Here is a 27,324-nt window from a genome sequence, read left to right as displayed (position 1 = left end):
GTTTTGTCTTGGGGAGGGGGGCTTAACACTCCATTGTGCAATGCAGCTGCAGACAAATAAAATGCAAGTTTTAGTTTCTGAACATAGCAGAGTTTTTTTGGCATCACCCCATACACTATGTGATAATTAACCTGTGATAAAATAAAGTAAGAACACAGGGATATTTTTATTTTTTTCTTCTTTTCTGTGGCTGTGCTGACTTGTTTAGCTAGTATTTGGTAAGACTCCAAATGCAATTTTTCTGCTTTTTTGGATAAGAAACATTGCATTTCTACAGAGGAAATTAATGCCCTCTGCTTTTCAAAAAGAACTAGAAATCAAAATAAATATCTTATGCTACAAAAATAAATACTGTATGCTTAATGATAAGAAATACTGTGTGGCAGGAGAGAGGGACTGCAAATGGAATTTATAACTCAGATATTTAAAATCAGTAGTGATCATAGTTACTACAACAGGAGTGTTGGTTTAGTATTCATAACTTTTAAAGTTAAGGGTCTGTACTTTAAAGTTTCTTTCCATTCCCTCATCTGTGAAGTAGATTACCTCCTCAGGCAGCTCTTCTGCTCCAACCCTGAAGAGGAGAGAGAGCACAGAGAAGGAACTGCATTTTTAAGCATTTAATTCAATTTTTGGTAGTTTCATCTTCCCTGGTCTGACCTTGAACTTGCCTACGAGATGAATGAATATGTGATTTTCTAAGAATTAATAAAATGCAGGATGGACTTTTAAATATCCCTTTGAGACTCTCTACAATGATATTTAGTGCTTAGAAATCCCGTAGTATTAATACTGTAGGTGATGGCCCATTCAAACCTGCAGTGTGTGTCTGAGTCTCTGTGCAAACTATACAGAAAAGAGCAAAGTACGGCTGTCCCAACAAAGACGGTCCATGTGTACATTTACAGAATGGGAGCATATGCCCTCTTATTTAAGACTGGATAATTTTTTGCCTCTGTAGTATACCTGTGGGCATGCTTATTCTCTGCCTTTTATGTGCTTGAATCATAAACATTTAAGGAGGAGCACTGCACAGTGCTCCAGGATCATATTAGCCTGTTCATCAGCCCAGCTGCTACAGGGAGGTAGAAGGAAGATATGCTGGACTTTCTGCTCAGCTAGAACTGATGAAATAGCTACTTTTCGTCAGGAACTCTGTGGCTTAACAAGCAGTGCAAATGTAAGAGTATTTCTGTAAATATCTCTGTCCGTCAGAAAAAGCCATACTTCTGTTCCTTTTACTCCAGGTCTCGAGCCATGCCACTGAACTGGTTCCAAACCCAGTTCAGAGATGTCAAACACCACAGAAAAGACCTAATGTCCCCACAGGCTTGTGCCAGCTTCTTTATTAAAACTGACAGATGTGACCTCAAAGATGTGTCCTGGAGGGCCATGGGGGACTTGTCCCTCCATGTCCCTGAAGGGATATCAGACCTCTTCTGCTGCTGCTTTTTCTTTCATTCAAGCCTTTTTGTTATAGGCTTGATGACTACCACTGAACATAACAACCAAGTTGAGATTTGTGACTTTTAGAAATTTCCAGAAGCTGTTCTCATTTTTACCTTGCATGTCCAGGATTCTAGAGTCTCTTCTCTTTGCAGGAATATCCTCTCAGTATTGCTTTACCATGTGGGATGTGATTTTTAGATAGAGGTATTATCTTCAGTTAGAGTAATACTAGGAAAAATTAGACAAGCTTTAAATTGTTCATCTCTATCAAAACACCACTAGATAAAATCTTGTGGTGGCAATGGAAGTACCAAACAAAACTGGAGAAGCTTCATTATGTGAGTTTAAATTCAGCATAATTATCCTGTGAGATTTTTTCATTTCTGTCATTCAGGAAGGAGACGAATTGTTTAATTTCCACATGGGAAAGGAGGGCACAACACAGAATTTATTTTCATTTTACAATGAGCCATGACCACTTTGAAAATAGGATCTTTACCCTTCTATTTTGACTTCCCAATTCTCTCAGAATCCATTGAGAATTTTTAGAGCAATTGCATCCTAGCTCAAATAGCACAGTGTGTCTTTTTTTTTTTTTTTTTATTCTATGACTGTACAGCTAAGAGGACATTATTAGGGCAGGAGAATACCTCAGTTTCTTCATACCATTTTTCAGGTCTTTGCTAGTTTAGTTTTAAAGGTGACTGATTACCATACAGATCTTAGAGTTTATTACAGCAACTTCAGGTTCAGTGTTGTCAAGATCACTTCCCTTTCAGGAGAGGCTTTAGCTTATGAGATTTGATATTTTTTGATTCTTTGAGCCAGATAATAACATACATTTTTCTGAGTTGGAATATGGGTCCTAAAAGGTCCACAAGCTCAGCTTCAGACAGTATTTTCAATGGCAGATAATTTTTTATAGGTGCTGGTAGAGGTGACAGTGTGTTCTTCAGGGACTAACCCAAGAAATAAACTTTTGATCTTCATGCCTAATCCAGATCAGTCATGGCAGATGCCTTGTAGCTTGAAACGCACTTCAGCATTCTCATTGTAAGGCCTTTTGGTTTCCAAAGGAACATGCATTTCACAGCTCTAAGTTGGGTGTGGTTATGGCTATCACCAGTGAATTCATAGCCAATAGTCACAGGTATCTTGTTTAGATTATAATAAACAGTACATGATCATTTGTATTAATTGGTGAAATTCCCTTTTGTCTGTTGGATACTTCATACTTAGTGGTTGAAAACAATATTCTTGGCACTATGGTGAAGAGTTTGAATTGGTTTATGTCATTAAACCAGAAGTCAGAGACTTAGTACAGTTGTCCCAAGCACAGACTGCTGCTGTTGAAGAACACTGTAAGATGTTTTTGCATTGAATATCAATAGAGGAAGCATGAGACTTTCTATTACAAAGGGTCTTTGTTCAGTGCATTTATAGTTTTATGGCAAATTGTCTTCACAGAATCACGGAATGGTTTAGGTTAGAAGAGACCTCTGGAGGTCATCTTCTCCAACCCCCTTCTCAAGCAGGGCTACTCAGAGTTGGTTGCATAAGACTCACTTTTATTAAACTTCAGAGCAGTGAAATCTGTGAGTGAGTTTACTCATATGTGCCTAACATGCACTTGAAGATTATTTAGTAAATTATGTGGGACATCTAAACTAGTGGAAGAAGCATAAGTTAAATTTGAAAAATTTATTTTACGCACAACAAATTTTATGCCATTACAGTAGTTTTTAGTGCAGAGTTATGGCTACCAATGCAAAAGTTATGTTAGAGGAACCTGCGGGATTCAAACTAAATGCTTGCCTGTATTATAAATTAGAATTTTTAAATGGATAATATGCTGCTTTATTTTTATACAGCCCTTTCTTTTGCTTGGAGCATTTTGTGATACCACAATAAAAATAAAAACATCTGGATCATATGTAGCATATGTACCTGTATTCCCAGATGTATAGTAATATTCTTTTAAAAAACCAAATGTTGTTCTGATGTGTATGAAAGATAGCAAGCCAATTTCTTATTCTGAGATCTAAAAATATAAGCAACATTCTCTCAATTTATATTGATGTTATTAAAGAATGTTGCCTTTACTAACAAAAGTACTTATTTTTTTTTCCTGAAGTAATGAATATCTACTCCTCGTTTTAGATAAGTAGGTTCAAACAAAGGAGGAAAACAGGACTGTGAGGTAAACAATGTTAATTATGCAGTTGCAGCTGACTAATACAGGGTTTTAAACTGATACACATTGCTGTAATAGTGTCACATAAGATTGATAGCAATAGCAAAGTTACAAGAAAACTATTGGAGTTTCTGGTATTATCTGTGCTCCAGTGTTCCAGAACTGAAACCACAATTCAGCAAATCTATCATATATGGAAGAAATTTTTTTTTTTATTAGTATCACTCAAAGAGGAGCAGTCATTTTAATATAATGTCCTTCTCATGCCTTGAGATAACCTCCTGATAGGCAAGACAGAATATTACTCATAGGTAGTGGGTCTGACAGATTTTGGTTTCTTGAAGGGATCTGGGAAAACAGCCAACTGTGGGGCCTCTTGGCTTCATTATAAATTAAATGTGTAGTTTTTCTGGCAAGATAAAGCTAATAAGCTTTGTTGGTATATTCACTGTTGTGCTGGACAAATACAAATTTCTCTATGATTGAAGAGGCAGGAAAAGTAAGGATGTATGCCATTTTTGAGGTTGCTTACATCCGTCTTCCTCACATGACTTTTCATTGCTCTCTGGGTTGCAAGACTTCACAATTTCCAGCGCTTTGGTCACCAGGCATCCAGGCGTTTTCTGCCCCCGGAGGGATTGTCTGAGCTGTGTCTGGAACAGACATTAGTGATTGCATTAGCCAGCTTGGGGATCTTCACTAGAACAAGGAAAGAGTAATTTTTCAGTTTAAATCAATAATTTCCTGGATTCAGGAGTGAATTTTGAATCTACTAGGCTAGACAGTCTTCTAAGCTGGGTCTCTACACAATGTTTGTAGTCATTAGGACTGTTGTAAAGCACATGAATAGCTTTCAAGCCCGTGATCCCACTTATCTGAAGGATAAGAAAACTGGTTAGTATGGAATAGCATCACCAGGAGAAACTAAGATCACCTTGTCCCAGAATAGCATGGATTTGATAATTAGGATGCTCTTCTACATAATCAAAGGCTCACATTCCTTCTGGCAAATGGGTGGGGGGATGGTTTTAAACACAGAACTTGTGGATAAAGAGCACCACTCTCTATGCCTTCCAGCCTTTATTTTCAGTAGAGATTGGAGTGTTGATTTGCCTAAAGCAGTCTGTGATATAAAATGAGGAAGAACATATCCAAATGATAGTACAAATTTAATATATTGTGTTCTTAATTTTTTTTTTTTGAGCATGGGCCATGAAATAATTTTATTTGAGTTTGATATTTTGTCATCTAATCACTGTGTGTTCTGTGTTCTGAAGTAATTCTGTAACAGCAGTGATAGCTAAATACTGAAGAATACACATGCACACACACTTGCTCACTCTCTTGTGTTTAGCATTTACAGTTTGACTTCCTAATCCCTTCCTATTCATCACTCCATATCCTTTCTAGGAGGATGAAACAGGACAGTCACAGTTGACTGGGCATGTTCTACACTGGGATTAGAAGCATCTCTCCTTTCCACAGTTCTCCTCTGGTTTAGGGCAGTTTTACCTTACAGTATTTCTTTGATCATTTCAATAAATCAGTGATTTGGACAAACTAATACAGTGTCTGAATCCAAATCTCATTTAAAATCTTTGTTCAAGTTGTACAGCCTTCTGCTTGAGTGATCCTAAATGATAATGTAAATGGAGTAATGTAATGTTTGCTGTGAGGATTTCCTTTATAGTCAACATTAAATCCCATGTTCCCATCCCATCCGTCAGTCTGCCTTAATGTTTGGTCTTTTCTGCTCCCTGATTTCCATTCTTGGGTATCTCAGTGCTGTGATGAGCTAAGCCTTTCCTTTCTTCATGTCTTTTCTTGTCTCTTTTTTCTGTAAGGAAAATGTGATATGTAACACTGCACTGTTCATGTTTCTAAGCAGGGATGTGTCAGTAGCTATAGTATCCTTACTCTGTGTAGACCCAAAATCAAAATCTAAAGCAAGTCAGGAAAATAACATCAGTACTCCTGAGTATATGAGATCAAGTTGCCATAAAATGAAGTGTTCGTTTCACAGTAATAATCAATGAAGCACTCGCTTTATCCAAGTAAAGAAGTTTAATTCATAATATAAAGAGTTTTTCACTTGACACTTATGAAATGTTATATAACCTTATGAAGATTGAGCTATTTCAAAAGCAATGTCACAACTTCTTAGTTTTATTCTACGTTTTACAAAACAGAGTATCAGATCTGAGTTGACATTTACTGGTTCTAATTTTTTCCCTTGTTTTATCAGCCTTCCACAATGAAGTAGTTTTTGTTTTCTTTATTTTGAACAGTTGGGAACCATCAATATGAAAATACTCCAAATTACAGTATTTGTATTTTTTCTGTAATGAACTTTCCCAAGTCAAATCTGTGCACATTTTTGGTCAGAGTCTTTTCTGGTACTTGCAACAGGAGTGAGCAAATGATCCCCAAATACTTGGGGTTTTTAATCCATTTGTAGTTGGTAGGTTTTAGGGCTAACATTTTAGAAAGCACAGTCACAGAGATTGCTTCATAATGTCAGGACACAGCTGAAAGGAGAATTAGCGTGATGTTATTCTGCATGATTATGCCAGGATTTCAACAAAATGGATGTTATCCATAATTAGATTGTGAAATAAATTATCAGATGATTTCAATTATGGTTCTCAGTATAAGTGACATTTTGACATATATGAAATAAATGAGTAATATATAAACTTAGTGTTTTATTGAAGAGGAGAAGCAGAGTCTAAATGAATTTGATTTGCTAGTTATGATAGCTGTGTTCTGTTTTGAATTACTTGGGTGAATGAAAATACTGAACTCAAGTTGGAACCAACGAATTGTCTTAACAAACAACTCAGGTTGGTATCTTGTTGGTGGTGGATAATGGATACATTCTCTTACCTGAAGAATACCAGCAAAACTAAGGGGTTGCCCTGTGAAGCTTTAAGATAAACCAGTGACAGAGATTTTTTTTATGGATTATGTAATTAACCATATGTACTTAACCAAATGGCTCACATATTGCCAAAACAAATGTCTTACGACCAGCTTTTATACTTTTGTTATTTAAATGGATTTTACATAAAATATTGTCGTGTATGCTTTGGGATATAACCAGTATCAGTGGGCTGGAAAGAGTGTCGCCCTCTGCACCCCTCACTTCAAAACCCTCTCTTGTATTGGCCAGTGTCCATGATAAGATTTTACAATTCAAAGACTCTGCTTTTGGCTAGGTTAGGCTATTGATACTATTGAACCTCTTCAGAGTGAAGCAATTTCTTAACTATATTTAACTGTTTTACAGCTGTCTAAGGATGTGAGTCATTGCTAAATGTGTAATTTTTTCTAGGCAAATGCTTTGGAACTGAGACAACTCTTAAGAACATATACATTGGCTCCAGTGAAAATGTGAATTTCAGGTTCTTTACCAACTCAAAAATCAGTCTTCAGTCTTGGGATCCTAATTTATTTTCCCCCCACCCCCGCTGCCGACTTAAATTATACAGGAGTCTCCTTAAAAGCTGTAAGGAAAATGCCTCTTAGTATCAGTTTTCAGAAATAGCAGACTTTAGCATAGGATTGTGTTAGAAGGTTTGAAGGAAAATCAAGCTATTTACTAGTAGTACAGAGGGATTGCAAACATAATAGTAATATTCTGAGAATATGATTTGAAACATCTGGTTTAAATACTTTGTTATGGGGAATAGGACAGTTAAGAAAAAATTCTTTACAATTCAGAAGATGCTATAATTACAATTCAGTTTACGATGTCTGTTCTTACTAGTTCTATTTTGCGGTGTTCTGTCAGCCAACTGGTGCTACCAGGGAATGATTAGGCATGAAAAAGAAAGGAAGACAAAGGGAAACAAAGTGATAGAAATAAATGTTCATGGAGGTTATTTATGTAAACATAGATGAACTATTTTTCTGGCTGATATAAATCTCATTGCAAAACATCTTTGTATGAATAAGCAATGGAAGGAGAATAGTCTTTTGGATCAGTGTCTCTTGTTGTTTGCTCCTCGACCAAAGGTACAAAATAATTAACTGTCTATACAAGTTAAGTCAATTTTTGTTGTAGCAGCACTTCCTCCTGCATACCATTATTTTCTTAAATCAATCTTATTGCATAATCTTATATCAATCTTATTGCATAATTGTGCATGCAAAATTATGTCAAGAATAAAGCATTATTTGCATTAGGTGTCCTGCAATTCCTAGATATTTTTTTTAAGCTTTGTTTTCTCTATGTACTAGTTTCTTCCTTTTAAAGCAGTAGCAATATAACTGTTTGTGGTCCATACATTTATTTGACAGTTAAGGTTTTATTTTAAGTAGAAATCACAGAAATAATTTCTTTGTGCTTTCTAAGCAGCATAGCAACAAAATGCTTTATTTGTAAAACTCAACACTGTAGAACTTCATGCTAATTTCAAAGGACTTTTTGCAGATTGGAGATCATGAGAGTAGAAATGACAAAACAATTTTATCTTCTGAAAAAGCAACCAACTTTTTATATTCTATGGGAGCTGCTCTGAATTTTAACTTGGACCTGAGTAGCAATAGCTAAATACGACTGTGTGAGATGTACCACTGTGCTGGAATTTCCCCATCTTGGATTCTCTTTTTGTCCTATCCTTCTTCATGCTCTCCCCAACCTCTCTAACCTGGTTTTCTGTCTTAAACCAACTGCATGTTCCTCTGTAGCTCATGGCCACTGAAGGAATTAAGATTCTCCATACCGGTTCAAGGTGTTACAGAATCCCACAACGTTAGGTTCAGCAATATCAGGGCATTTCCAAAGTGTACAATGGTAGTCCAGTGTGATGTTGCAAAGACAGTGATGTTCCACATAAACACTGAAGTAGAGCAGCAGTAAAAAAAAAAAGAAAACTTTCTTGGGAGGCAAAATAAAAATTAATCCTATTTTTACTGTGTAGCAAAATTAATGTAAACTGAACAAATTTTGCCACTTAACTGAACAGTTCACCATCTCTACTGTGAAGTGTTAACTGGGACTCCAGAATTTCAGGTTCTTTAAGATGAGAGAAAGAGACCGCCACTAGTATCTTGCATTTCAGTGTCTTTAATTTACTTTATGCTTAACAAACTTTATGAAATCAACTGATATGAAAACTACTTGAAGATAAGTTTTAGTATGATGATTCAGGAACAAGAATCTGAATATAACTTGACAACAATTTAACCATATTTATAGCAATTGATTGGATCATAAAATAAAAAGAGCACACTGAATGCAGCTGAACTTTGGAAGGAACTGTGATTTGTATTTGCCAAAATGTTACTGAAAAAAGGGAAATTATTTTGATCCATCTTCAAAACAACTTAAAAATCTCACCCTTGCAACAAGACGTTATTCCTGAAGCTACAGCATTCATGCAGCTTCAGCACATTGTTGCTAGTCTTGCTAGGTTAAATTCCCAAGAGCATTACTTTTGGTCTAATTGATTCAATACTGTAATACGAATGATACTCACTCACGTGACAGACCTTATTTCACTGGCGACTTTAAAAGCAACACCTTGTATTGGAAGTTCAGTTGGAGCCAACACACATGCAAAAGATCAAATTTTGCTTCCATCCGTGCAGTGGTGAGATATTCTTCCCCCTATCCCTAGGACTTTGCTAATGCTAAACTAAACATGGATTTTTGCAATTCATGTAGGACTCTCATAGTGGTACTTTTGCAAGATCTGCAATAGAAAGACAGTTATAATGATGAGGTTTTCAGCGCGATATTTATAAAACTGGAGCTTATTCTTAGAAAACTGATCAGTAATATCAGCTTATAGGCTTTCATCATGGTCTCCAAAAAATTACTTTCAGAAACACAGTAAAATTTACAAATCCAGCTTTCTTGAACAGTTTCTCAGGACTCAAGGTGACCTCTCATTAATGCATTTTAGGAACAAAATTTCTTGAATTCAGTTCCATCTTAATTCTCTAGAGTAAACATCATACCCCTTTTTCTGAAACAACCTTTTAAATGCTGTCGGGTACAACAGTGTGATTGTGTCTGTTGTAACCATTATGTTCTCGTCCTGATTTTGATGCAAGCCCACCTTTCTCAGCTTCTCGAATACTGTGGGATTCTAGCAAAATCAAGTGTGACTGCAGGCTATCAAGTTTTTATCATGATACTAGTATTCTTACATTGAAGGCAGTGGCATGTCTCCAGCTAGACAGAATTGTAGCTGTTCTGTCATCACATAACTGCTTACTCATCCGCTCTCTCTTCCAGAATAGCTTTTTTTGTCCTCATGTTACTATTCCTGACACGGATAGAGTCACCTCTGCCTGTGATCAATGAGAATCCATTATCTCCTTGTAGTCTTTGACCCTGGAGCTGACGTGAGCAACAGTGCCTTTACAATACCAAGGAAGAACTCCCTTGGAAAGCTCACAGCTTATGTGAAGGTTTTGTTTGTTTGAATAGCTATGCCATAGGAATGGAACAGAAAACCTCTCGACCCTCCTGATAATTTAGTTCCTTTTTCCAGTACTGCTTCCACTGGATGAAAGCTAGGATTGAAAAGTGGGAGACTCAACAGTGCCCTCAGATATATTCTTTTGTACATCTACTCTTGTAATACAATCAAGGAATATTATTGAGTGTGAAATTGATTGTCTTGTATATTCAGTGTATGTTGTGATGAAGATGTCATGTTACCGATCAAAACAATGTCTTTGCAGAGCTGCACTGGGGAAGTCAAGTGCAGAGTATAAGCAAAGGCATTTTCACCTGTTTATAGAAAAAAGTACAGTGAAAGATCTGTCTGCAGGTAAGTAATATAGCTAGTTACTACATGTTGGAGATACATGCAAACAGTGGAATAGGCAGTGAACTTTCTTAAGTTGAAAAAGATTTTGAATTTAAAATAGACATTTTGCATTTTTAAAATACTTCCAAACATTATTGGATCTTCATATTTCTAAGAAGATTATTTCACTTCTCTCATATTGTCTCAGAATTAACTAAATTAAAGGGCTTTTACCACTTTGATTTTTTTTTTATTTCACCACTTTATTCCTTTTACAAGTCAGAGTAGCAAGAAAATTGAAAGTGGGAAATGAAACGTAAACAGAGTTAATTTTGTTACAGCACACATGATGAAAAAAGTTATATTTTTAAAGTGTCGATCTTTGATTAAATATTTTGAAGGAGGAAAAAGGTCCTTTTCCAATAACCGGGTAGGGTGAAAAAAAGAGATCGAATGATCAGTTCACAAATCCACTTCATTTATTCTGATTCTGAAGTCACTGGTACAATAGAAATTGCTCTCTAAGTGTTCATACCCTAGGGTTGACAATGGTTCTATAGAAGGATTTCTTGGTCGAAGCATGATACAAAGGATCTACTAGTAACCTCCAACGAGAGATATTTAGGAATCTAGTGGCTTTGATGGGTACTAAACTAGATGCGTCTTGTTTAAATCCTTGGGCTGTTTTTAATATGCATGTGTTTGGGGTTTTCAGTGAGATTGATATTTGAAAAAAGTAGAATGCTTCCTTGCCTTTGGAACAGAATGACAGAGGAAACTTCTTTTGCCTCTGCTCCTGTTGCTCAGGGCTGGAAGGCAAAATAATTAGTTCCACACAACTAGGAATAAATCACCCAAGTTGAAACATGATAGTGCCTGACAACTGGTAATGTTGGAAAGAAATATTTCAGTAAATCACTATTGATGAGGAAATTAGTATGCAGAGCAGATGATTCTAGTGTATGTATGAGTACCTTTATAGTAAGCTTAGTGTTGCTAACATCCATAGATTGCTGTCTTTACCCTGCAAAATAAGTATATATAGCAAGAATAAAGATTTGTAATGATCTAATGATAGTACATATTTTTTATTTTTCCTTTTTAGAAAGATAGTTCAGTAATATATTTATTCCTTAGGTTTGTAGAACATTTCAGAGGAGATTTGTCATCTTCTGAATATTTCAAGACTAAAAAGTGCTGGTTCAATCCTTGTCCTTTTATGCTTCCCAGAAGTCTTGGAGATTCCATTGCATTTTATTTCATCTTTTTGTTGGCGAGAAAAGAAAGACCTTATTTTGGTTATCTATTTTATCAGTTATTTGAGAACTTGTTCAGAATTACTTTTTTATTTTATTTGGGTAGGAAGAAATGATGGTAAAACATATGACTTACGTATTCTTTTTTGAAAGGATTCTCAAACTACTTGCAAGGACATAAGAGTGAAATTCTTTGTTAATTAACTGTATAGGTGAAGTGTAGACTTTGCTTTCTTCAGATGATATAATTTTGGAGAACCTCTAGTTTAGTTATTATTTACAGCAGTTCAGGTTTGTGGGAAAATGGAATAAAGGCAATTATTATATTGTTGATTGTGATTTTGTAAGGAAATTTTGCCTCTGTTATTATACAAATGTTTCAGTTTTGACACATAGTTTTCTACAGTTTAAGCATCGTGTCCTTGTTTGGGGACTATCAGTTTTCCGACCCTGCACGAAGCATGTTTGTAGGTAGAGTGGGTTTTTCAGGTAGTGCCTAGACATTAATATGACTTGAACATTTCAGTGTACCTGCTGTTTCCTGGATGATAACAAAACCCACCATTCATTACTCCAGACTGAAAAGTTTGCATGTAGACTGAAAGAATAGACAGATTCACACTTTCTACACATTACTTTTTTGTTTGTTTGTTTGTTTGTTTGTTTGTACACAGGAGGGTGCAGTTGCAATGGAATGATGCAGCAAGCAGTCATATATATACTCATGTACAGCTGTCATCTTGCTCTGGTCAGAGCAAACAGTGTTACTGAAACATGAAAATGCATGCTGCACTTGTGCAAATGCTTGTGTTGCCTTGGCAATCATCTTAATACAGGCTAAAGCTGAATTATTTTGCTGTCTCTTGTGTGTGGTTTGCTCGCAGCAGAAAGTCACTCTGCACTATCCCCTCTGCAGCCAGTTGGAGCCTTTGCGAGAGCATTTCGCCTCCAGAAGTAAACACAAGTCTAAGAATAGCTCAGCCTTCTTTGTAGTATATTTTCATGGTTGGCTGTCTAAACAGCCAGCCTGTCTAGACAGCTGACGACACTGAAAGCTCGTAAGGTCAAAAGCAGCCACGTAGGCTACCCTTGGGGCTGTTACCTCCTCGGTAGCTGTACGTGTGGGCACCAGAACTTTTCAGCCAGAACTAGTAGGGTTCTGTCTGAAGCTTCATGGGTTACAAGCGTTTGCTAATAAGGCATTAAATAACAGCTGTGAGTGCATAAAGAAGGAATTTTCAATTCTTACGGTTATTTCTGATTCACATGATATGTCACCAGTTGTTTTTTTGGTGATCTTTAAAATTGGTTTTGTAGTGTCATTTGTGTTGTGCCCAAATTTAAATTTTCAGCATAACTTGGAGGCCTAATACTTTTTTTCTAATAGAAACTAATGACGAAGATAAACCAAATCCACTTTCAGTCCCTTCCTTAAACAACAACAAAAAACTTACATAGTTCTTCTGTTCTCAGTAAATGTAGTGTAGAAAGCTGGATTGTAAGTTTGCACATGCTTGCATAAGAGAAATTTTTAAAACTGGTATGAAGAATCTTCTAACAGAATACTTCCATGACCATGAGTTACAGAGGAACATTAGCAAGGGTTTCCCTGAATTAGGTTGTTCTTCCTCCTAGCTTCCACTTGTAACACATCTACCATTATTCGCGACTAAATGTTCAGCTTCCTCCAAAATCTTTTACATTTACCATCGCAGATCTAGACCATTTTCTAAAACTATATTCCAGATGTAATTTTAATAAAGATAGCAAAGTAGTAGTGGATGTGTCTAAATAGCTATTTGCTCTGTAATCACAGCAGCTCAGTTTTTCCAGGGTTGAAGAGTAAAACCTGGGGATAGGTGCTCTATTTCCACTAACCAAGGAGCCACCTGCTGCAGTTCAACAGGTGGAGCAAAAAAAGCTGGTTAATGCTTTCATTTAGTTTACTAAATACTGGATGAGATAGCCTTTGGGATTGTCTGGTTACATTATTTCTTACAAATGTCTTTGAAAGAATATCCTGGTACGAGTGTTTTCGAGATAGGTACCTTACATGCCACATGTCATTCACCAGTTCATAATGTATGTTTGTTGATGCAAGAAAAACTTAGCAGCAACAGGAAAAAGGAAGCAAGTGAGAAACCTGTACCCAGTTTTAATCCTTTGCTGAGAAATTTGTTTTCAACACGTTATCATAAAATTAATGTGTCTCTCTCTTGTGGTGTGTACGTAGCATTGAATAGGTTTAGCATTAGATCTTAGTCTGTCAAAAGATATATTCAGAATTCATAAATTGATCCAATTCTACACCTGGAGAAAACAAAGCTATATGTATTTTCTACCCAGGGAATGGTGCTTTGTGTTAGTCTATCATATAGCAAACCACCATGTAAGATGAAAAAGCAACATGCCAGTACAGTAAAGAATATGACTACCAAAGGAAATATTTAAAAATAATTCTTCACAACCTCTTAATTATCAAGTGCTTTTTTTGGTTTACAGATGCAGTAATGTTTTTAGCAGCATTTTTCCTTGCATATTGTTAATACATTGATCATCCTTCAGTCACACAGTCCTCAGAACTTAGGAATAATACCCTTTCTTTATGTTGTTCTTGTAAATATTTAGTCTTTCTTGCTCTGAATTCTTTCCTGATTATTGGAGAGATTACTACTTACTTGTTAGTACTTGATGGGTTTTGTTGCTTTACTTGCTATTTTGATGTAGGATTACAGGAACTAGGCCCTGGCCTACTTCCTTTGCTTTAAGAATATTTTTAAGAGTTTAATATATTCCTAAGATGATTTTGGATGGTTTTGCTTGATACTGTCTTAAAACTTACTCCTATTTTTTAAGATTGAAAATCTTCAAGAACAGTTAAGAGACAAGGAGAAGCAGATGAGCAGCTTAAAGGATCGAGTAAAATCCTTGCAGGCTGACACCACAAATACTGACACTGCCTTGACCACGCTGGAAGAAGCACTGGCAGAAAAAGTGAGTATGGAAAGCCTAAGTCCCTTTCTTTGAAAGGTCCTTTTACTAATAACCTCTTTAAAGTCGGCTTTTCCGTGTGTGTCCCGGACATCGCCAATGCAGTGCCGCAGGGACATCCTTTGTCTCTGAGGGTGGAGGGGGGATCGGGGAGCACGGCAGCTGCCGAGCTGCGTCCCTCACTAGAGGGTGCTGCAGGATACATGGAATCTGGCTAATCGCTTAGCTTATTTTACCTTCTTGGCTCAGATGTTTTAATAACAAATTTATTTTAAAAGTTTTGCTGTATGAGATGGAGTTTTAGTTCCCAATATTGACTCAAAATGAATAGTTATCCTGATAACTAACATTTTTTTATGCTTGCCCAGTTCTCGAGAGATAGCTGACTGAGGGAACAGCCTTGCCTATTCTGTTTTGGTGGGGCAACTTTTTGGAATTACTGTGTTTGAATTTTTACTTGATTCTCAGAGAACCATTGTTACAGCTCCTTTTGTCTGTCAGATTCTATAAATGTGAAGCTATGGTAAAGCTTTGCCTGAGGTTTGGGAATTCATTTGCATCCCTTTGACTTCCAAGAAAACCATAGCTCCATTGCTATCTGGTGTACTGAAAAGTCATTTTGTTGCCTTTTCTTACTATGTATCGATCCTGATGTCACATATGCACTATACCCCTTCCTCTCTGAAGGACCACAGACTTAACTGTACATTTTGGAAAAATAAGATTTAAATAAGGAAGCAATATGTAATGTGTCCTGGTCTAGGTTAATTCTGATTATCAGAACCAGATAAATTGTGTTACGCTGTAACAGTACTGTGAACTTTCAGAGATACAGAAAGCCTGGTATTTCTTAGCAGGGAATCCATAGATTTCTCAAGTTTCCTCCTTCTTGAGGATCTATTTTACAACAGTAAAGAAAAGAAAGAGGCAATGACCTACACTCCTCCTCCTCGTCTACAGTGTGTAAAAAGTGTTGTGGTAAGTCTCAGAAGTTGAACTAAGAGGAATTTTCTTTACAGAGTGCTTTCTTTTCTCAGGAAAGGACCATTGAGCGCCTAAAGGAGCAACGTGACAGAGATGAACGAGAAAAACAGGAAGAGATCGACAACTACAAAAAAGACATTAAGGACCTGAAAGAGAAAGTCAGCATTTTACAAGGAGATCTCACAGAGAAAGAGGTTGACCAACAGAATGAATCTATTGTGTTAGAATTGTTTGTTGTATATGTATGTGTCCTATTTGAGATGAAGAAAACTGTTCCTTTATGGTAACGGTCCTTCAACAAGTTTATCTAGTAAAATACATTGTTTGAGAATTTTTCAAAGCATAAATATTCCAGAACCACCTATTCATGGCTAGCACGCCGTCCCCTTACTTGCAGCAGTTAATCGTATTAGTAGTGAATGACCACTGGTCAATGACAGCATTTATTGGAGCTATGATTATAGACAACTGAAGGCAGAGAACAAGCTTGTTCCTGTCTAAATATAAGGAAGAAAGGGCAGAGGGTGATCAAAGCTGTGGGTGCCAAAAGCATACAGATAATGATTATTCCTTTATGGAGACAATACAGCTAGTTCTTCTGACTCTGAGGAGTCCTTTTTTGATAATTAAGTTGGGTGTTGGTAACAAGCCAGCTGGCTAGACAAACTGACCTAATTATATTAGAGAACTATAGACGTTCTCTCTTCCTCTCTTGGAATTGTAACATTCGAGTCTACTTACAATCTTTTTTTCAAAACTCAATCAAAGTAAAACTATAAAAAAATATGCACCCAGGAAGTGCTAAGAATTTGTTTACACAGAAGTCAACATTTGACAGGAAAAAAGCAACACAAAAATTATTTGGAAAACAAGAAGTTGAGATGTCTTTTTGGAGCTACATCGCACGAATCGATTTCACCCCATAGCAGCTATATACAGAAAAGCTTTGAATGCTCTCAGTTTTAGATACAGTGGCCAAATTTGCTAACCACGTATGATTTTAAAATATTATTTTATTTAAAAACAATTTTTCTTAAACATGACTGTTACTGAAGCACAAATTTCAGCTTACTGAATCTTCCATCTTTAATAATGATTTTAAAGTTAATTTAGGCAAGATTTTATTTTGATCCTGCAAACCTGAATTAAATCAAGCTGTCTTAAGTCCATGACATGAACATCCTCTCAGAATACATTATTCTAAGTTGGATCCTGAACATAGTGTGAAGGGATAGGAAGGAAATAAAGAGTAAAAAGAAACTAGCTATTGCATATAGAGTATTTACTTGATATTTATTTTACATCTTTTATTTTAGTCATCCTTACTGGATCTGAAGGAACATGCTTCATCCTTAGCTTCATCAGGACTGAAGAAAGATTCAAGACTCAAGACACTGGAGATTGCATTGGAACAGAAAAAGGAAGAATGTTTGAAAATGGAAAGTCAATTGAAGAAGGTAATCTTACTTCATATTTATATATGTGGTGTAAACATTCAGTATTAGACAAATTGGCCATGTCTACACAGAAAACTTTGAGTCTTAAGTTTGAATTCTGTGAATTGTTTTTCAGCAAGAACTATGAAGTTGTGTCCATGCAAACCATATTGCAAACTAAGCCCATCAGAAAGTAACTTTCAGACACTGGTGCTAATTTTGGATTTCGTTTACGTGCAATAACAGTGCTGTTGACTTTTCTTTTTTAACAGGTACTAGGAATTAAAGACTTAGTCTGCTTCAGTAAAGTTCATAGCAGTAATTGTGCCATTAAACTGGTATAACAGCTAAAAAATTAACAGCTAAACATTTGACATATCAATTTTCAATGCCTGTAGGTGTTAATGTGATAAATGCAGATGTGTGATTGGCCCAGCCCATAGGAATGCATAAAAACAAATGAAAAGAATATATCACCAGTGAAGTGTGTGATCTTTTGTTTTAATCTCATTACCATTCACAGCTGATACCTTGGTAGGAGTTTTCTGTTCAGAGGACTACTACCCTATTACAAGCAAGCTAATTAATTTGAACAGAATCTTTGGATTATGTTTGCATTGCAAGCCTTCTTTATTTTACCTGTGAGTAGCATAAATGCCGCACTGTTTAGAGGAACATTGATTTGATTTTAACTTCTTGATTTTAAAAGAGCAGATGATGAAGCAGCACAAAACACACCAACCAAAATAGTGATAACACTTCTATTTATAAAATTAGAACAAGATAAAAGGCAACACAATTTTTTAAAGAAATGGAGTTCTAGCTGTTTCTTCACATCTACCGAGGAAAGGGAGGAGTGCTCATGCTGTAGTTTGGAACTCTGTCCTAGCTCCTCAAATGAATGTGAGATCAAATTTTGAATTATCAATTCAGACCTGTTTAAGATTTCTGTTGTGTGGGTGCAAGGTGGGTGTTAATGCCCCTGAGAACTCTGTGTAAGTGAAACTCCATATTTGAGTCTCTAGACCCATGTTTGCCCTTCTTTTTAATTCTATGACACAGAATAAACAGTTCAGTTATTCAGCATCAGCAAAGCACAGTAACAAGAAAAGATAGTTGTGCACATTTAATTGCTCTCAGAGGCTGTTCTCAGTGTACCATGCAGTGAGTATTTCAGAAGTCCTGAAGGACCCTTTCATTTGAATTATGTCATGGATTGCAGTTTCACCCTTTGTCAGTCTGTTACTGAGTTGAGGAATATACTGGAGCCAAGATTTGCCAGAGATTGTTACAGCAATTGGATGATACTACTAGTTTGTAGGTAGATAGCTGCAGTGGAGAACATCGTTACAACTGCTTTAAGAAAAACAAAACAAAAAAAGTACTAACTGGGAGAGCGCGTAACAAATAGTTAGGTCATGAAAAAACAGTTGGGGAAATTCACTTAATTAGGGAATGTGTCTGTATATTTAGCAATTGTTAATGTACTGCTTTTCACTGCTTCCCCTGAGATCTCTTTCCTCACAATAAGCTGTGAGTATATCAGTAGTATAAGCAGTTGTGGAGGTCAGCCAGAATCTGGTGAAGCACTGCTAGCTAAAAGACGAACATGCAGTTATTTGCACTACCCCATGACAGCTCTTCGTTATAATTCCTTCAGACCTACCTCTGCGCATTCCATTTTTACGGGGATTGTGCTTAGTAACTAGTATCCAGGAGCACTACATAAGGACACTGGGCCAGTTCATAAAACCATATATTTTTATAATTAATCTCTTTTTTTTCAGGATATAATTAAGAGGATGAGTTATTCTCCTGTGATCCTTTCTATAAGGGTAAAAATGGGAAAATAGCTCAAATGTAAAGAGTACTATTAAATGTACAGGACAGCTATGGGACAAATATCTTATATTCTTAATATGATTCTGAGAAAAATAATTAATATTAATTCATTGTGTTGTAAACACAAATAGAATCACATCTTCACATCCAAAGAAGCTACTTAAATCATTCAGTCAGGATGATTTCAGTTCTACAAGCAAAGAAAATTGATAGCCTACCATTCCTATGTGCAATATAAAGCCCGCCCATATCTGCTCCTCTGCCCCAGTCATTGTTGCTTATCAGGGCACTTGGACAATTGTTTCCTGTGCAGAGACCTTGAAGTAGTCTCCCATGTCTTACTGAGACAAAATCATCAATACCTAGTTCCTTTTTTAAATGCTGTGTCATGTTGGGCCACAGCATTCTTCTCATTCAAGGGAAAATTCAAATTCAGTGGAAAGATTTTGGGGTTTTTTGGTGAATAAGAAGTAAGTCCACAGTGGCTTTTTATAGAGGAATCGAAGCTCTAGGACCCAGGTATGCTTTCATGTAATAAACCATGCATTTGCTTTCCTTAAGCAGTATGAAAGAGACCACTTCTACCACTGATCCTTGTTGTTTTCTAGAACCAAGTCAGAGTTACTCCTAGCTACTCAAGAAAACATAGTTAGCAACCACTTGAATAAGTTTTATACTTATGAGTAAGTTTAGGTCTTTCTTTAATAACCTTTTTTCTATCTGTTTTTAATTTGCCAGTGCTTTTTGTTGCTTGCAGAAAAGTAGAAAAATGTATTTTTAAAAGGCTTTCTCTCTTGAAATCATTGCAGATATTTATTCAGGCAGTTTGACATATTCAGGGTGGATTAGTTCCTTGTCATCCTTGAACCAATTACGATAGATAATCCAGCTCCAATTTAAAGTTTCTAAAATCTCAGTTTTACACACCTGCATTGTTAACCATTGCAAATAACTGTCAAAATTGACCTTAAAACTAATAGCTATGTAAGAGCATTCAGTTTAAAACTGAATTAGAGGTTTATTATGTTGAGTTTTATTACATTATCTTAGTGTTGTTTTGCATCAGATACATGCTGGAAGGACTCTCTTGTGTAGCTTTTAACAGCAAATGGCAAAAAGCTTTTTCTTTGAGGTTGTTTCCCTTACAGTTTGAACAGAGATGTGTCATAGCATCAATCTTGTTTCCCTTGCCTCTTATTTCCACTGAACAGTTTGAGTACTTTCAGTTAAATCTATTAGCCTTAGAAGTTACGAAGCTGACAGAAAAGATTGAATTGGACTACTGTTAAGCCATTCGATAAAAAAGATTTGGTCAGTCCTTGGAAAAAATTCTTGCTAATCTCTAAACAGTGAGCCTTTGAGAAACCATGAACAGTGCAAGCTTCCACTTTTTATGTAAAAGGTATTTAACTTTACACTAAAGTGAAATATTATTAACCAAGTTGAGTGCAGGGGTGCTGAAAAGTTGGTGGTATTATTTTTCTTTCTGTGTAAGCAGTCTCCAGTGTCTGACTCGAGGTGTCCACTTTTCATTGTTACTACTCCTCTTCTTACTAATGACTATATTAAATTGATCCCTCTCTCAACAAATAAAACTGCAGTGGTTTTCATATTTGAGGTTGGGTTTTTAAAATAATTATACTATGGTTATGCAAATCTGTGTGCTTAATGTTCTAATTATCCTACTGTCATTGCTTCTGTGCTCAATTGTCAGCCTGCTGCCAGCAGGAGATACTATGGGAAATTATGAATGCTGAAAGCAAGCCATAAATCCCTGTTGAATTTGCATATAGCCTGGTGTTCTGCCTTAAATAGCATTCTTTTTTGCTGAGATGGAATCATTAGAGGGAAATCACACACAAGGGGTTTTCTCCCTATTTTTCTGTGAAGTGGTTTTATGCTATGTGGCTGTTTTTCTTGTCCTTAGGAAACTCTTTTTTCAATTTTCTATTTTAATGTAATTGTTTTATAGTGAAAAAGGCTTTTTCTAGTTGTTTCTCTTCAGGATACTCTTTTCCTAGCTTTATCTGTCTTGTCTTTCCCATCCAATATGCTTTGTTTCATTTTGTTTTTCTAATCCAGGAGAGACCAACTAATAATAGAATTTGTTGCAGCAAAGATGAGCAGATTTTTGTCTGTCTTCATTTCCAGAGCATAGTTTTTCTCCCTATAGATATTTTCCTTATTTGAAAGGGATCAAGGTTAGAGGAAAGAAAGAGTCCAAAACCATATGTTAACAAACTTCCCTTTGGTGCAGTTCTAGGAACTTTTCATGAGAGAATGTTAGCAGTGATTCCCTGCCAGGAAAATACCTCTAGATTCAACAGGCTCGCTCAGAGGATGTTTTGTTTTGTTTTGGTTTTTTTCCTGCTGTGGTATTCTTCCTTCAAGTTCAGGAGGATATTATCTTTCAAAAGTGAGGAAAAAATGACTGCATGAAGTGGTGACCCAAATTCTGTTACCCAAGATTTAGCTCGTCTAGTCTAATACAGGCTCTGGTGCTTTTTATTTTTGTGAACATGGATTTCCTGCCACAACTGAAAATATACTGATAATATTGGTAGAGGAGATAGAAATACTATTTTTCGTCCTCAGCCAGTGATTTGTTTTTTCAAAGAAGGGACAATAAATGATGTATTCAGCATAGCAACCTAGAAAGAGAAAGGCTACCAGGGAAATCATGATGTCATGTAAAAATAAAAGTAAAACCCCAGCAATTGTGTTCAACATTCAGATAGTGTCAGTTACTGAATTAGTTTTCTAAACCATTTAGCTGTCTTGTAATTGATATAAGTGAAGCACTAGAAATTAAAGTCCTGCTCAACCTGTACAATGTCATCTGTAATCCCAAACACATGACTGTTAGTATTTGAGGACTGGACAAAACTGTTGAACTGAGAAATCAAGATCAAATTTGGAACTCGCACAAGCGTGACTCTCAACGTTTCCCATGTTTCAAAAGCTGGTTGGTAATGCATGATACACCACAAATTAAGATTCTGTCACCTTAGTAAATTAATGTTGCTGCTCTTATTTTAAATTATTTTCTTGTTGCATCTTTTCTTTTTCTCTCTCACACTGTTGCTATCCCAAATTTTTCCCATATTTTCATGTCTTTCTCCCTTTAGCACCCTGATGTTTTACTGAGTTATCCATCCAAGCCAATAAGTTCCCTGGCAAACTGAGAGGCTGTTGCCAGCCCCACTGAATTTTTTGCGGTGCATGTGTATTCACCTGTGCTTTTATATTTGGGCCAACAAAGAGTATATTATTAGTGAATTATTTTATTAGTAGGTATAGTTAGTATGGATACAAACAAAATGCAATGGTATGTCTGACCAGTCATGCGCAAAAAAGCTTTCTAAGATGCTTTTACTTTTTTGGCTGTGTTGGTCGAACTTCATTTTTGTCTGGACAGCTTAATACTGTGCCAATGTTTTTGTTTCCCTTTGCTTCAGTTGCTTGAAGTGTCCTGTAGCTTTTCTTTCATCTCCATTGTCCATGCTTTTTAAGAGCAAGAATATAGAATTTCCATGCAAATCAAGCTTCTTGCATGAAAGTATTCTGTAACCCCATGTACAGCAGCACATTAGAAATAACAATTAAGTTATGGCAAGTAAAAGATTGCTTACAAACTTTTGTAACCATTAAGTTCACTGATACAATGTCAGTTTAATTTTGCGTCCTATTAGCAGCCTTCTGTTTGATGTCAAAGAGTGCTCCTTTCAAGGCGTGTTTGTATAATAATATCTTAACATTGTAAATTATGTAGTCCAAGGTGGTTTTCATCAGAGATTTCTTCTGTGACTGTGCATTAAAAAACCATGTTACAAAACTTTGAGGAGGCTGATAGCTGTGTTAATCTTGACAATGTTCAGGGTAAACATAGCCATCTATCCTGACAATCATTGTCTGAAAGTCAGAGAATTTCTGGTGTCTTTAATAGTCCAGTTTTTGTGACATCTCATATTAGATATTATTTTAGTAGAGCAAATAATACAATGCATTTATGGGAGTACATTTGGGAAGAAAGTTGTGGTGTGCAATAGGTAAAATTATTTTGTTAGGACTATCAGAAAATAACAATGAATAGTCAACTAGGACATAAAAACTACTACACTGCATTTTCAGTTATTTGTTATATGTAAAAACAGTCATTAATAAATATTCTAAGGTATTTGGTGCACAAAGATTAGGAAAAAAATAATGTAATTTTCTTAGAGGATATGAGATTGGTGGATATGGCATTTGAAGGATTTAATTATTTAGTGTTTCATGACAGAGAACATTTTTTTCCCCAAAGATTTTGTGTGTTCAGGTATGAAAAGCAAACTCGAGATTTTTCTGGTAAATTGATACATTCCTCTACTTTAAAATAATTTGCCAGCCTCCTAAACTGTAGATTACATTGGTACAGTCTGTTACTAAACTTGTTTAATGCATCCTATTAAATAGATTCTTTTATCATTTCTTCATGGCTTTGTACAACCTTTTAAATCTTTTATCTGAAGTTTCTTATGTTGTTTGATTTAGTCTAAGATTTTTTTTTGGTTTTGTGTCTTTTTGATATAAACTGTCAGCCATAACAGCTCACTGTTTTTGGGAACAAAATATAGAAATACATTGGTTTTAATTTTTTTAACACTAGTAATTTTGTATTAAAAGATTCGGTCCTTGCACCAGATATTTTTGATGCCTCTGTTTAAATCTGTCTAAACTGGCTAAAGGCTAAATGCGTTGTCTATTTGTACATGCTCAGTAGAAAGATAGATAAATAGATAGCAGTGAAACTTCCCAATGATTACACCTGCACTGGTGATACCCCCATCCTGAAGAGGAAGGAAGACCTTCCCACTGTCTTTCTCCTTTGCCACAGCCTCTTCTATATCTGGTCATTTGAGCAGGCAGCAGCAATACCAAGGAGACCATTCATCAAATACCGTGCTGGTTCCAAGCAGCTGCTTGATCCAAATACAGCAGGAGCAAGAATCAGCATCTCATTGTGCAGAACAGGTCAAGACAAATAATCTGTTAGGATTGGAAGACAGTACTGAAAGTTAGCCCCTGGGAGGATAAAAACAGATTGGATTTTGCTGAGGGAATGAGTAGCTGGGATTACCAGGAAAACTGTGCTGAACCTGGGACTCATGGTGTGAAGAGGGGATTGTATATGAGCAGAAGACACGGGACTACAGGCGCTGTTGGACAGAACAATCTGTACAAAAAAAAATCACCTAAACCTGAAATGAAAAAAAGCGGTAGGAAAAGGATGAGGAGAACTGGTAGATTAGTGGAATATGCCTGGATAAGAGGAGTGGGATTTGAACCTGGCTAAATAACATTGATAAAAGGTTGGGGAGATTAGATATAGTACAAAAAGATTGTACTTGGTGCAACTAGGCAGGAGAATTTGTGCCCAGGAAAGTATATTGTCTACAAAATCTCTAATAGCATGCAAAATTTCTGAGACCCTCCATTACTCTGAAGTCAGAAAATACAAAATGTGGGAACAAATCGTGTGTTTTATTTGCCAATATGATATAGCTAACATACAGGATAATGTACAAGGGGCTGTGTGGTGAGTTTTAAAGTTCCAGTCCTGTTGATGGTTCATGACAATGTCAGCATCGTCTCATGCAGTAGAAAGTTGGAGGGGTTTTCTCCCTGATTTTCTTATACCTAAAAAATTAAACTTGCTTACTCTATCCCTCCCAGAAACCTTGTTTAAGGTAGCATTCATTTTGAAAAAAATAATATCCAAAAGCTAGGAAATGGCCAGTGCAACACTGTGTGGCCTTTCTCATTTTTCATTGTGAGGTAGTTGTTACAACATCGTATAACTAAATTATTGTCTGCCAGACTTTTGCAGTGACAAATGCTGCAAGAGTGAGCCAGAGATATATTTAGGAAGATGGTAATCATCTAGAGAAATTAGATGATAAAATGGTTTTTTAATAGTAGGAGAGCATTGAATGAATAAGGTAAGATATTTTTGCAATAACACATCCTCATTTTTCATTGGTGGTGTTATGAAGTGGTTAGTTACTATTTGCCAAGAAATAGCATACAGTCATAATTAGCATGATAGGAAGAAAAATGGGAAAGTTGTTTTGGTTTTTTTTTTGGTGTGATTTTCTAATTCAGAGTAAACAAGGCATAGACCCATACACTGAATATCAAAAAACCGGTACTGAATATCTGATCATTACTTGAGTAAATCCCTTCTGTGCATTGAATTAAGCTGTTTCTTTAGAATAGTAGCCTGTGGTCAGGTGGGTAAGGGGGTTGAAGTACGCTCGCAAAGACAGCTGTCAGCTGGGAATTTCTCTCCTGTCTTTGTACACTTTTTGTGTTGGTGTAAATTCCAAAGAGGGCAAACTGTTAATGGTTGATAAAGACTATGGGAACTCATCTTTCTGAAGAGAGAATTTTTTTTCAGTAGTGGGTTCTCTCAAGGTATCTTCCTCTTATTTAGACTTTCATCCTTATTTATAAAATTATTCCAACCAAATACTTGCTTATTCAGTGTCAAAAATTTACAATCATGTTAACAGAGACTAACCTGTTAAAAGATTTTGTCAATAATAGAGTAACAAGCAACCCTTTGTGACAGACTCGAGTTTTCCAGTACATAGTCTGTCAGAGAATTCACTGAACCTTTTACTTCCAGTACAGCCTTTCTGAAAAGCTGTGTTTACAGTACATGGTGTTTGGAGCAGAGGAGTGTGTCTGATTGTTTTTCAAATTTATAATTTTGTTGAAACTAATAAAGACACAATAGAAGGCAATTCACATGTTTTATCATTTGAGTTGCTGCCATCACAATTGGAAAAATAAAGAAAATGATTATATGTGTTTTGCCTTTTGCAGTGAATAGTCATAATATATTTTTGTATTTGTTGTGCGCGTTTTCTATTTTTAGGAGATGTGAGGCACCCTTGGAGGTGGGAGGGTGAATTAAAATGAGATTTCAGATTCTTGGGAACTTCTACTTTCTGGCCAAAAGTTCTTGGCAACATTTGTATGCGAAATGTTAAACTGAATTTACTGTCTCAATTCATAGGTAAAAGTAGAAAGTGTTTGCTGTGAATTATTTGCTGTATGATTTAGTTAATCTTTTAGGAATATTGTTTTGGAATCTTAGTTGTAATGTTTGGAATTTTTATTTATATTTTAGAACTTTTGAATTAGATCTGTGCTATTGTTTTCTTCCCTGCCTCTGGCATGCTGTAAGCTGTGTAAGATTACCTTTCCGCTTAGTAAAGAGTTTTTTGGCACAAGAAATACCAATTTAGAAAACTCTTTTTAATGTGTTTCTCTCCATCTGTAAATAGTGGCTATTTCTGTGAAACATTGGTCATCTTTGTTTTAGTTGTAGAAGTTAGATCTGTCAGCTGATTTTCTGTGGAAGCAATAGAAGTTATAGTACATTTATTTGAGGAACAATCACTCTTTCTTTTATTCTTTAGGTACCTGAAGCACTCACCCCATCACTTACCACATTCCAGATGGGAAATGATGGCTAAGAGCAGAAAAGCAGAAAGCTGTTAAACCACCTCTTAGTTTATAGTCCCTCTTAAGAACTTTGAGAGCACATCCAGAGTATTAAGCTTAAACTTAGTAGTAAGCTTAAACTTTTCTCAGTCCTGAAACACTTAGAATTTGAAATTAAATTCACACTGTCGAAGTTTAATACTGATCAGATGAGCTTTGCTAATAAAAGCATAGCTTAAGCAAGTGCTGTTTTCTAGATAAATTGCAACTGTTTCTTATGCAGATCAATGCAGAATAAAACGCGCAAGTTTGATTGTGCTCTTCAGAGTAGCTTAAATTCACCTGCTTGACTCCACACTGAACAGTCATGGCAGGGTCAGTAGTAACAGTTAAGAGTTTAAAATTGGCTGTAATCAGGTAAACTCAATGGCCTGTGTAGACCTACCTTTTCTTATTTCTCATAGTTGGAGGAGAAATTGCAATGTTCCTTTCACCCTAAGCAAGCAACTTTTTCAATTTATTTTTTATCATACTTTTATACATTTTCACATGTGTTTGTGACTGTATTAAGAGGTTGAAGATTTAGGAACACTGTCTTAGGCAGAACTGAAAATGGAACCTATGGAAATGCACTTTTTACATTCTTTTAATACTGCAGAAACTGTCTTAGTGTATTTGTCACTTTGTATATCCATTCTGGTTTGAAAATGAAATTACTGCCTTGGTTGGGAGTTTTTGTACACCTTTGGTGGGCGGGAGATGTTGTATGTGGGCTTTTTACCGTGAATATCGGAATTCATTATTTGTGTTTAACTTTATTTTTGGTTAAAAAAAAAAATACTGCTAAATTATTTCACACAATGTTGTATTGGGCAGGTAGCCAATTTCATCTGTTCCAGACCTTGATGTGA

The 27,324-nt window shown here is 36.0% G+C and overlaps 1 protein-coding gene across 13 annotated transcripts in view; it reads left to right on the top strand.

Annotated features, from left to right (window-relative positions):
• ERC1 (ELKS/RAB6-interacting/CAST family member 1) overlaps window positions 1-27,324 on the top strand; it is a 300,191-nt gene that overhangs the window by 97,919 nt on the left and 174,948 nt on the right. For all 13 annotated transcript variants that reach the window (XM_042795217.1, XM_042795216.1, XM_042795215.1 and 10 more), the window contains 3 exons: window positions 14,523-14,660; window positions 15,695-15,835; window positions 16,958-17,098. In XM_042795217.1, coding sequence (XP_042651151.1) covers window positions 14,523-14,660; window positions 15,695-15,835; window positions 16,958-17,098 — 420 coding nt within the window. The remainder of the gene's footprint in view (window positions 1-14,522; window positions 14,661-15,694; window positions 15,836-16,957; window positions 17,099-27,324) is intronic.

This window comes from Tyto alba, unplaced genomic scaffold (genome assembly GCF_018691265.1).
Source record: "Tyto alba isolate M040663 unplaced genomic scaffold, T.alba_DEE_v4.0 Super-Scaffold_21, whole genome shotgun sequence".
In the NCBI taxonomy this organism is placed as follows: domain Eukaryota; kingdom Metazoa; phylum Chordata; class Aves; order Strigiformes; family Tytonidae; genus Tyto; species Tyto alba.
This window is presented reverse-complemented; position numbering and strand designations above follow the sequence as displayed.